The 12,006-nt window shown below is 37.6% G+C and overlaps 1 protein-coding gene across 9 annotated transcripts in view; it reads right to left on the bottom strand.

The window, feature by feature from the left end:
• Positions 1 to 12,006, bottom strand: part of MAP2K5 (mitogen-activated protein kinase kinase 5) — a 212,653-nt gene that overhangs the window by 99,019 nt on the left and 101,628 nt on the right. For all 9 annotated transcript variants that reach the window (XM_073304431.2, XM_073304437.2, XM_073304432.2 and 6 more), the window contains 3 exons: positions 9,379 to 9,427; positions 2,040 to 2,113; positions 1,056 to 1,106 (listed from right to left, as the gene is read on the bottom strand). In XM_073304431.2, coding sequence (XP_073160532.1) covers positions 1,056 to 1,106; positions 2,040 to 2,113; positions 9,379 to 9,427 — 174 coding nt within the window. The remainder of the gene's footprint in view (positions 1 to 1,055; positions 1,107 to 2,039; positions 2,114 to 9,378; positions 9,428 to 12,006) is intronic.

The following is a 12,006-nucleotide window of genomic DNA, read 5'->3' as shown; positions in this document are numbered from 1 at the left end:
TATGAACCTTGGCAAAGACAAATGTGTGGTAGCTTTTGCTGTATTCTCTCAATATTATTTATGCCACCACTTTATTTATTTAATTTTAAACCAAGTGTTTCTAATGGGACTAGTGTCACTTGCCACTTAACAGGTATGGTAAAATGGTAGAATCCAATCTGTCAAACCTATGACAGAAGTCCCCAGAAAGAGATATTGTAAAAGTTTGTTAATCTGATTTAATAGGAATGGAAATATATATATTATTCTGTAGACAGAACATACAAGTAATCTCATCATGGCAAGCAAAATTTCTTGGTTAAGTAATAGATGAAACGTACTGATTAAATGATAAACATTGCATGGAAGTGACAAACACTAAAAATATGCAAGTTAATAGTCTAATGGTATAATACTTTCTGTGTTGTCTAGTGATTTCCTGTATGACAAAAACAATGTATGTCATTGGGGTTAACTAAGGTGGGGGCTCCAACTTTGCACTTTCACCCGAACACATTTTGCAAACATTTTCAAACTGAATTATGAATAGATCTGATAGAAAGTGTTTTAGGCAAGCAAAGCACTTAAGCACATGTTTAGATTCACTGAAGTCAATGAGACTTAAGTACTTGCTTAAATGTTTGCTAAAGTAAAGCCTCAGAACAGTGGTTTTCAAACTGTGAGCAACAATGGACCATGGGTGATCCGCCAAGCACATGCTGGCTACTCCTGGAGAGCTAGCTGTTTATATTGTATTGGCTCTCCTCTTTGTTCCAAGCTGTTACATTGCATTTGAGACAACTATAAATACATTAAAGAAATACTTTCCCAATATTACTTTTCCTTATCAGCAATTGCTGTAGCTGTTACAGAGATGCTGTGTGATCACAAGTAGGAGGGGAGTTAGTCTGTGTGGTGGTGAATGGGAGCAGTTTCCATGGGACATACTCTATTAAGATGCAGATAGGAAGAAATCAGAGAAAACCCCTGATCTAAAAATATATCCTTCATCATACAGAACAAAGCAGCATACGCAGACTTCTTTTGAAATGTTATTTCTGCATAAATTTACTTACCGCCATATAAGCATTTGTTCCAACATACGTCTTGGCTATAGAATTCACCAGCTATCAGACAAAACAGTCTGTTAGAACAATATAAAGATAATGTGGAAATAAAATGGGCAATTATTCCTCATTTAACCTACAATAATCATTTCTATAAATCAACTAAAAATTATGTAAAAGGGAACAAATTTATCTACAAAGGCATTAAAAATGATTAAATCTGTCTTTTCTTTTGAGTGTGAGTTCCAATTTAAAACAAGCACTGCATTACAGTTTATAGCAGATAACCTTAAACAATTCCGTTAAACAGGATGCTTATAGCTTTAGTACCCCCAAAGTAGTCTGATATAAAAAGTCAATTTGAAGTAGGATTGAACACACTCATTTTTCAGTCAGCTGGCTCAAGATGTGAATAAAGCCACATTCATTACTAGAACGCAATGAGCACTAAATACGCTGGAGGGACAACAGACTTTGACAACTTATAATACAACGCTGACCTTCTCTTTGGTCCTCATGTTTGGCTGAGAGAAAAGGTGGCTGCAATTCAAATCAACATCACAGCAAGCTCATGGGTCACTATCACTGAGGTTCTCCAGGGAGGCCCAAAATGGAAATTAATTAAAATTTGTGCTGCACATTGTAAAGGCCCAACACTATTGTTGCTACCAATATTAATTTTTATTGTGGGCCAGTTGGGCTCCCCAGACACATCTCCCACTCTGCCCTCTCTTTTGTCTGGCCAAAACGCTTTCATATCGAAGCTGCATATCAATGAAGTTTGCTATTCGTAAGTAGTAATTACAATATCAGCAGTTTTTACTGTCATTAAACAATGAACAATCATATTCTGATGAAGGAAAGTCGCTTGGAGATTACAAATGAATAACACTCTCCCAGCAGAGGAGAGTTTGCTGCGGGCCTGTTTGTCTTGTAGCCAGGTGATTTCTATTTTAGAAAAAAGAGCAGGCAAATAGCTAAGGGAGGGGATACCTGTGTGCTAACCCCAAAGTCGCACAGCTTCACCTGTCCTCGTGTGTTCACCAGCATATTAGAGGGTTTCACATCTGTTAAAGAGGGACAAAAGAGGGCTTTCAAATAAATTATTCTGGGTATGCAATTTTTATATAAAGACATATATGCATCTAGTCATGACAGGTTTTTAATAGCAAATATTTCAAACAGACATTTTAAATTCAATCTCTTTGATCTGTAACACTCCCTAGCATTGCACTACTTCCTCACCGAGGTTGGATTCCAATAATTTAAACGTACATTCTATTCTAACCCTCTTATAAACCTTATATTAATCTTTTTGTAATCGTCTCTGTTCAACTGCTTGGATTTCAAGTAGTGGTAACAAGATTTAAAAAAAAAATATTACACACACACACAGACTATTATTACACACACATACAAATTATACACCCCCCACACATAAAATGGGCATACTCATACACACTGACATAAATATATACACATCAAATACACTCGCAGAATCTAGCCCCAATTCTGCAGCCAGATCCAAACAAGGTGGACCTATGTGCCTGCACAGAGCCCTACTGAAGTCAACGTGGCTCTCTACCTGCATGGATCCTATTACACTCCTCCCATGATCTCAGTGCTGTCACATAAATGAACCACCACAATCCTATCAAAATGGACTGCTAATCCCACTCTAACAAATAAATACACCAATGATCATCATAAAATAAGACCCCCTCAGTGCGGAGATTATAATGTTGACACTCTGTGACATGAAATAGAAGTAGGTAAGATTATGTTGCATACTGTATATTCTATCTGTAGATAGACTTCTAATTGTTTCCTGTAACTGATCAAAAGTAGTGCAGATCTTTCCCTTCCAGGGATGCTGGCCAGAATACATGATAAAGAGCTTGATGCAGCTCTGACCAACAATTTGCAGAGATTAGAGTATGGTGGACGGGTCTAATGACTGCTTTCTCATGGCATTATGAATTGAAAGTAATGGCTTGTGTCTTTGCCTTCTTTAAAAGTGAACAGTAGTTGTGTGCAGATGGATGAAAACCAACTATGAGAGAACCTAATTTTGCTTACCATTAACTTTGGCTTTGTTTGGCAGATGTTTTCTGGGTATCACAGGAGCTTGCTTAATTTGTCTTTGTAATGTAAAGTATAGAACTTCAATTAACAAGATGATTAAATGCTCAGATGTCTGGGGCAAAAAGAAAGCTCATTTTCTTAAAAGGGTGGGCTCCTTCAATAATTTGGTCATGTCCTCCGTGTTCCAAGATCATAGTAATACAATGAGTGTATTTGTAATCTCTCCTCCTGATACCCAAAACACAAAATCACCATCATGTATCTCCATCACGTCACAGCTTCAAGGACACAGAGTCTATTTCACATAACCCTTATTTCCACTGTATAGATTCAGTTTGCCTGTAACACTCTTAATGATTTCTCACCAACCTCACCAGTAGGTGAGACAAAAGACTGATTTAAAACTATCCATGCAGTCGGAAGAACCTCAGTGCTCTTTCAACCAACATTTTAAAATACATTATTTTCTAATACAAATTTTGGGAAGACTCAAGTATTGTCTGTTTGTAGCAATCTATTAAACTGTAAACAGCTCTCTACTGCTGGGTGACCATTCTCAATTTAAGTAGGCCTGGAGTGTCACCAGCATGTCTCCATTATGAATGTCTAAGAAGAAGAGTACAGCAGCCATAGGCTGCACAATAATCCTATTCATTATGTTTAATTGTCTTCTGAAAATGTGTCAGCAGATACATCTACCTAGTTATTACGTCTGCATTGCATTCTAATGAGCTAAACAGCAGGTACAATTAAATATGCAAAATATGCTGACATTTTGCATTACAAATTAATCTGTTTACAGCAGGAATGCATTTAAAGGAAAATTGCAGTGAAACATGAAATCCCTACATCTAATTGCAGAGTAAAGCCAATGGCTCCAAAACAGTTGTAGATATTTTAAAAAGGATAATTAACAATAAAACAAGCACAGTAACTATCTTGACAAGGTCAGACTGAATTCTTGGGAGAGGTCCCTAGTTCAGAGTCTGTGAGCAATATGGTGTACAGATGATTTTAACTGGCCAGCCAGCCACCTGTTACTGATGCACCTTAAGTTCACAATACTCCTTTCCCCACTTTCCTCATATCTGACACCTGCACAATACAACCTGAGAGAAGGGACACAGAGCAGCAGCTGGGAGGATGTGTGAGATATCCAAGAGTCATGCTAGGGAAAGTGTGGTCCACATGATTACGTGAGGATCTAAGAGTTCTGGAGGCTCTCAGGTCATTAGAGTCTCAATCTAACCGCATATTTTTACCAAACACAGTACAAAGATTGGATTTGTAATACAACAGTGGTTTAACAATGGCAACATTCATGTATTTTATACACAGAGAGCCAAACCCTCAGTCCCTCCAGTATCAATGGCAAAGTTCCCATTGATTTCAACAGGACTAGGCTTTGCCTCTTAGACTGAACTTCAGCTTAGTCAGGAGAAGGAAGTCAGCAGCCCTCCCCACCCTTGCTGCATTCACAGTATCTAGTTATTTTGCAAGGCACCTAAAAACACTGCCCTTTTCTGCTCTGAATTATGGGAACCTCTTCCAGGCATTAGGTTTATACCTGGGAAGGAGGAGGAACACAGCAGCTCTCTCTAAGAAACACCTGTCCCGCAGTGTGAGGGAGATACTAGGTTTAAGACGGGTACCCATACAGCTACATTCTTCTTCAATAACATTTTTACTAAGGGCTTGACCGTAGATGTGCCATGGGCCAAGAAAAAGGGACAATGCATTGTTACACTGCCCCAGGAGCAGATCAGGGGGGAGACTGTGACTCAGAGTCATATTCTCCCTCCCAGTTCCCCTGACTACTCCCTCTCCAGAGCAAATTGTGCTGGGTCTGTAACCAGCGCAACACACGTTGTCCAGTGCAGCAGTGCTGGCCAGCCCATTTGGGAGCCAGAGCCAAGGTTCCACCCCGTCCACACAGTGTTTCATTCATCTGCGTGAGAGTAGGATGTAGGGTGCTGCACAGTCCATTTCCCCCTTCCATGTTGCTACCTGTGATGTGGCCCTACAGAATGTTAAATATTAACAGCTGTAATTAAGCACTTGACCCTGAAGTCTTTCTGCTGGTAAAACTCAAAAAATCAGGGATTTGTCTGTCTCGGCGCTGAACAATCATGCCCTAAGTAGGTTAAAGACTGCTGTAGTCAAACTAGACAACTATTTCCCTTCAAAGTGGTTATTTTAAGACTACAATAAATGGAATATTTAGACAAATAATTGCCATTAAGCTCACTGGCCCAGAGATCTCCCAGGAACAAAAAGGGGATAATCATGGGAGAGAATTTCATTTAATGAGGTATCACATATTCGAAATGGGAGAGGGGGGAACTCACACAATCAGTAAATTATTCTTTTTATTTTTTAAACCACTTCAGTTCATAGGTTAAAATTTGTTTTTAGAAAAACAAATGTGCATAAATAATGTTATCCTGCACCATCTGCTTGTCATTAATATTACGGTTTAGAAGTGGAAGAATTTAAACAATAGCCAAAAGGGGTCCTAAGAACATAAGAACAGCCACACTGGGTCAGACCAATGGACCATCATCTAGCCTAGATCCTGTCTTGCGACAGTGGCCAATGCCAGGTGCCCCAGAGGGAATGAACAGAACAGGTAATCATCAAGTGATCCATCCCGTCACCCATTCCCAGCTGCTGGCTAACAGAGGCAAGGGACGCCATTGATGGGCCTATCCTCCATGAACTTATCTAGTTCTTTTTTGAACCCTGTTATAGTCCCATCTCTAGTGCTTGCTTAATACATATGATTTGTACGAAGCATCATTATGGAGGATGAAGACGTTCTATTTATGCTGCAGCTACCTAAGCTGTTTCACCTTTCTGTAGACAAATGGGACACACGTGCTCTTACTTACCAGTTAACAGAACTGTCAGGGGGTCAGGAATCTGAATACTGAACATTTAGTCATCTTATTCAAAAGTAAATTAGTATTAAATCAAAAGTAGATTAATTATTTTGAATAAAATGGATCTGTAAAAAACAGTATCTTGTCTTTTATTGCCTTTGACAAATACAATACTCTAAAGGAAGATGAGCAGTGCAAACACACTTTTTAGCTATGGACAGCTCTGAGTACATTACTTATAACAACAATGAAGCAGATGAAACAAAAATATTCTTTCTGCGCTGACCTTAGCCTACTTCATTCAGAGACCATGTTTTTTTCCTAAACTTGAGTGGCATGTGAGTGTGCATATTGATACTTGATATATCTGTTAGGCATCAGTGTACATGGTGAAAGAGCCATTTAATTGATCTAAGCTAGCAAAAGAAAAAAACGCACATTATCCAACATGCACATTATCCTAAACTGGGTAGTAGCCTCTATTCTACAAGTCTTGCTGGTTTTTTTGGCAATGTCGAGCCAAAATTCATGTAACTGCTGGACGATGCAGTCTGTCATTATGCATAGTGTTAGTGCTCTGCACTAGTGACAGGGACTGGCAACCAACATTTAGGGTTTGGTGTTATTCAGTTTCCAAATGTAGGTAAGGAACTAAACACATTTTTATTTTAATATTTGTTATGAATAACTGTACATATTGCCTGGAAAGGGTGAGCTCTGGAGTCAGGATACACCTCGCTTGCCCTGGGAGACTTGGTACGCACGCACACACAGTCTCTAGGCTCATATATCCAGAAAGTGGAAGATTGAGTTCAGATCTAAACTTGTAAAGTTAGATTTTACTGCCCAATTTATTTACACGTGCTATTTGCTAAAATGTTGCACCATTAGATGTATCTACTGGTAAATTGAGGCACAAGCAAGTTAAGAAACTTGTGCACACTCATTCTGAGTCAGTAGGAGAATCAGAAACAAAAACCAGGAATCTTATTACTGGTCTCCTCTTTTTACCACTGCAGTATTCTGGGTAAGACTTTCAAACGGACTTAAGTCCCATTTTCAAAAGTTGCTAAGTCACTTAGGCACCGCTGAAAATTTTATCTAATGTATCCAGATTAAGGATTTGGAATGAGTGCTCAAATTGGAAGGTCTTGCTCACCTTCTAGATAACATTATAATACTACAGTAGAAGGGATATAGCAATCAGACATGTATGTTGTCTGTACAGATAAAAACACATGCATGAAATATATATACACAAAAACATACTCTTGTAATATTTTATTGTGTGCACTTCTCCTTAATGAGCATGCTTTATCAGAGAAAAAAGAAATACCATTTGGATATAATGTATACGCATTATACTTTATTCTTGAACTTAACGGACTTGGCTTCCTCTTTCTGCAAACTTTGACTTTGTGCAAAATTAGACCAGTTTGATTGCTAATTCTGTGTTAAAGCTAAGTTCATTTCTCATTACCCTTCCATTTCTATTCTTTATCCTGAGGGGAAGACAGAGCAGTTATCATTGGGCCATTCTCACATCTTCCAAAGCAGTGGTATAGGTGTTAATCTTTTGTTTACGTTTGATGTGGGTAAGGACGACTATGACTACAGCTTTAGGTTTATTAATATGCAGAACTACCACCTCATTAATCACAAGGTATGTTTTGAAGTTAAGCTGCAATATTTGTTGAAATGTCTGATCTGGAATAAAAGACTTTCTCCTTATTTGTTTCCTTTGCTTTTATCCACCCTCTAGTCAGAAACTGCCATGTTTGCTGCACTGTATTATACAACTTTTTCACGAGGACCACTTCTCCACCTTGATTATCACCACTGTGGAATTTTTTGACTCCTTAGTCCATAAGAGCTTTCTATGCAGTACATTTTACAAATAATAGCAAAGAAGTCAAGGTTACATTTTCTTCCATTTGCCTAATGCATTAAATCCTATATATAGCTACACATGACCAGTGAAAAATAAATATGCATTTTGATTTGTACTTCATTACTCTGTGAGCATCTGCACAGACATAGGATGTGGGCACATGCACGCCCACATGCACGTACGTGTTTATTTAAAACCAAAGTCCCTTGAGCGAACACTGCTGGACCCTGTGATGTTACTTAGCCTCCCATGTGATGTTTTATAGCTTAGTTTTCAGTTTGAGCAAACTAGGAACAGGTGTAGCACAGAAAAAACAAACTGAGAAGTTAGGATTGCAAATCTGATTAACAATAACAAGAGCTGAAAATTCACAAATTCTAAGAACCGGGCTGGAATTTTATTATTATTTCTATTGCACCTCGAAGCCAGGGTTCCATTTGCTGAGCACATACAAACATATCAACAAAGAGATGGGCCCTGCCCAAAAGAGTTTACAATGTGAATTCAAAGTTCCTATTTAAAGCAGAAATTCTGAATTTAGACTACTCATTTCTCCCCAAGTTGATACTTTCTCTTATCCGCCTTTTAATCACAAATAATGTCTGCTATTGTATCCTCCAACTGTGCACCAGGACTGAGTGAGCAGATGGGTTAAATTAAGCAGTATTGTTAGCAACATTAAGATCTGTAGCTGTTACTTTCAGACACTTTGGTACCATTATAAATGCAGAGTTTTCTTCTTGTTTGCCAAAATACTTACTTAACCCTTTCCTTGTTCTCTAACAGGTATATCCTCAGCATCTGCCATAGTTTGGCAAGTGATTCTCTGTTTTTGAAAGAGCTGGTACATATGGATCAATTTAGCCATATCATCTACATTACTAAGAAAATCTAAAAGTCACAAATAGGTGAAAATTTAAAAGAAGCAAAAATTTACTTGAGGAATAAGGATAGGGCTTTATACTGAGAATGGTTTCAACTTTGCTTACGTAGATTTTAAAAGTTACACTTCTTTGTCCTTTAAAATAGTAGTGTAGGGGTAATGAGCCAAATATTTATGTGCCTAAAGATGCAGGTGAGTACCTAGTCAGATGATCAAAAGTGCCTAATTAGGTTAGGTATCTAACTCCTATTGAATTCAATGGGAGTTAAGTGCCTAACTTGCTTAGGCACTTCTGAAAATCCCACTAGGCACCTATCTGTATCTTTAGGCACCTAAATACTTCGGAAAATCTGGTTCGGTCTGTCTACCTTTTTGTTTGGGTTGGGGAGAAACAGAGAGAAGAGGAAGGCAATAAAAATCCACAACCAGAGAATGTGAAAGGCTACTGAGTAAAATTAATCCCTGGCATATCTCCACTGATGTCAGCAGCATCACAGGGCTTAGTGTGGCCCACTGTCTTTGTAAAAAGCTGCACTGAACCAGAAAGTATGATATTCACTTAGAAAACAAAAGAACAAATCTGTCACTCACCTCTGTGTAAAATCTTTAAACTCCATAAATAGGTAAGGCCTTTAACAACCTGCATACAAGAGAAACAATACATAATAAAAATTTCTAATGGGGAACTATACGCATTTCAGTTGGATTTTATTCTTAACGATTTGGGATGCACGTGCAAGAAGCAAGATTGAAAAATAGGTCTATTCCAGTTTACCCCATGTTTTTATGGTTGTTTTAGCTGCATTGTCCAGTAGTCACCCTGAATATCAAGTCCAACTTTATCTCTTGGTTTATTAAGAATACTTTCATTAATTCCTGAGTGTTATTAATTTCACATGAAGAAGTTCATTACAGTTTTAGCTGAAATAAATATGGGTAATGTCTAAAATAGACAGCTTAGTCTTCAGAGAATATATTTAGGGGCCAAATTTGGTCCAAATAGCAAATGTAGATCTTTCCCCAATCTTGTAAATCAAGTTCTGTTTGTTTGTTTGTTTTAAAGTAAGAGGATGAAAATTTTCCCCAGACAACTATTCTAAGCAGAGGACTGAGTGCATGCCCTGACTGTGGATTTAACCCACTTGCAATTGTATTCCTTTTGGGGCAATTATCTCTTTCCGTTAAAGTAACATGCAGCATTTTTTACTGTAAAAGGCCATTTTCAGGCCTATGCATTTCCAAAGTTGCTCCAGCTATTTTAAGGAGAGATATCAGTGGTTCAAACTATTAACAATACATCATCAACAAATAAGCTTATTTTCTGTTCATTTGTCTCCACTCCTACAGCTTGACATTGGTTAAAGCTTATTGAGCAAAAACCTACATGTAAATGGCATAAAAATGGTGGTAGAATACGTAGCCTTGCTTTGTCTTCCTTTTTAAATTAAAGTTGTTGGCACATGGCATTAACATTCTACAACATTGAGGGTCTATAATATAAACTTCATGTCAGTTTTAGAAATTAGAATCAAATCCTCTCGAGACGAAAACCTGCTGTGGAAGACCCTGTGCAAGGGCTCAGTCTTGCAAGGTGGTGAGTAGAGCGGAGTCTGATTTGAACCCAAACACGTTTTTTCAATATTTTTGTCAAATCAGAAAACTCAAAAAATAAAAAACTCAAGACCTTTTGGCTGACTTGAAGCAACTCCCTCACCCCCACCCCGTTTTTCAATTCGGCTTTACTCAAACATTTTCTGAGATATGACAAGAGTTTCAATCAACATTCCATAGGGCATTGTGCATACACCAAGCCTACATTCCTCAAACTGACACCTCACGATGCTTCCATACATGGAATATTTACATATCTTTATTTCAAATCTAGCAGCAAGATAACCATTAGTTCTGAGATGTACCAAGCATTACCATTTATTTTCCATCCTATTTCTTTCTTTCCTAGGATTACATTCAGAATAGTCTATGACTATACAGACTGCATACAGACTATACAGACTATATGACTGTTCAATCAACGGCACAGGAATGCAATCCCGTATTACAGGTTACCTAGAAATAGGCTCTTCTCCCTAGTTTTTGTAAAGCTATCCCAATAAATAACAAAGTAATTAAAACCCCCCAAATAATGTAACTTCTTGCCTTCTGCCACCACCAAGGTTTTTTCCAGATCTGCTTTTTCCAGCAGCCCGAGATCTATAAGATCATCTAATAATCTGATTCTAGTTTTGCACACTGTTCTTCTCCAGAACATTTCTGCTGTGTCAGCCAATTATTTTTATTGCAAAATTTTTCCTACAAAATTTGCTGTTGACAATGACATTCCACTCATTTTCCTGACTGAGGTAGGTCTTTTTGTCCAGTACATTCCTGAACAACAGGCCATTTTAGATGGACTGGAAAGTGACAGGAGTTCCTCATGCAGAAGAATGAAAATTCTTTTTGGCAATTAAGGAGGCTGAAATAAAATTAAATTGTTTCTGTTAAAGTGAATGACTTAAACTTTACAAAAGTCAAAATTGTTACATGGCATGTAAAGGCATAAGATTATATTAATTTTCAGTCTTCCTATTGGATTAGAAGATCGTTCTGAAATCTCATTCATTCAGTAAGCAAAATAATGTAAGTGGAACCTGAACCTCTTTTGTATACTGAATAATGATTTTGGATCCTTACTAAATTGCTCTAGTCTAGATGGCACCTTCTGAGTGCTAAACTTGCATCCCTAGTTCCAAGTGCCTCATGGCCTCAGATGGTAATTACCATCACAAAGAGCCTTAATCATAGTCCATATATCCCCCTCAGTGTGGCCTTGTTCACTTTAGCCTTTCAAAAAGCAAAACAGTAGAATTCTATTTACACATTGTTTCAAAAATTGCTAGAATTATAGCAATACTAAAAAAAATAAGGAATGGCATTTCAGTCATTCTTTCACTTCCCCAACAAAAATAGTTTTGGATACAGTAAGCTATTCTCTTCATTAAACATATATTCAGACAATTTAAAATCTTGAAAAATACCTTAAACAAGTTCCATAATGAATTTTGAACATTTATCATGTATAGGAATAAAGCAAACATTTGCTAGGGAAAATAATCAACAGCTGTGAGTTATTATACATCTCTTTATTAAAGCACACACACCACATAAGTGGTTATAAAAAGCTTGCTATTAAACAAACGATCACATTCAGATTATCTGTGC

This window comes from Lepidochelys kempii, chromosome 10 (genome assembly GCF_965140285.1).
Source record: "Lepidochelys kempii isolate rLepKem1 chromosome 10, rLepKem1.hap1, whole genome shotgun sequence".
Taxonomy (NCBI): domain Eukaryota; kingdom Metazoa; phylum Chordata; order Testudines; family Cheloniidae; genus Lepidochelys; species Lepidochelys kempii.
This window is presented reverse-complemented; position numbering and strand designations above follow the sequence as displayed.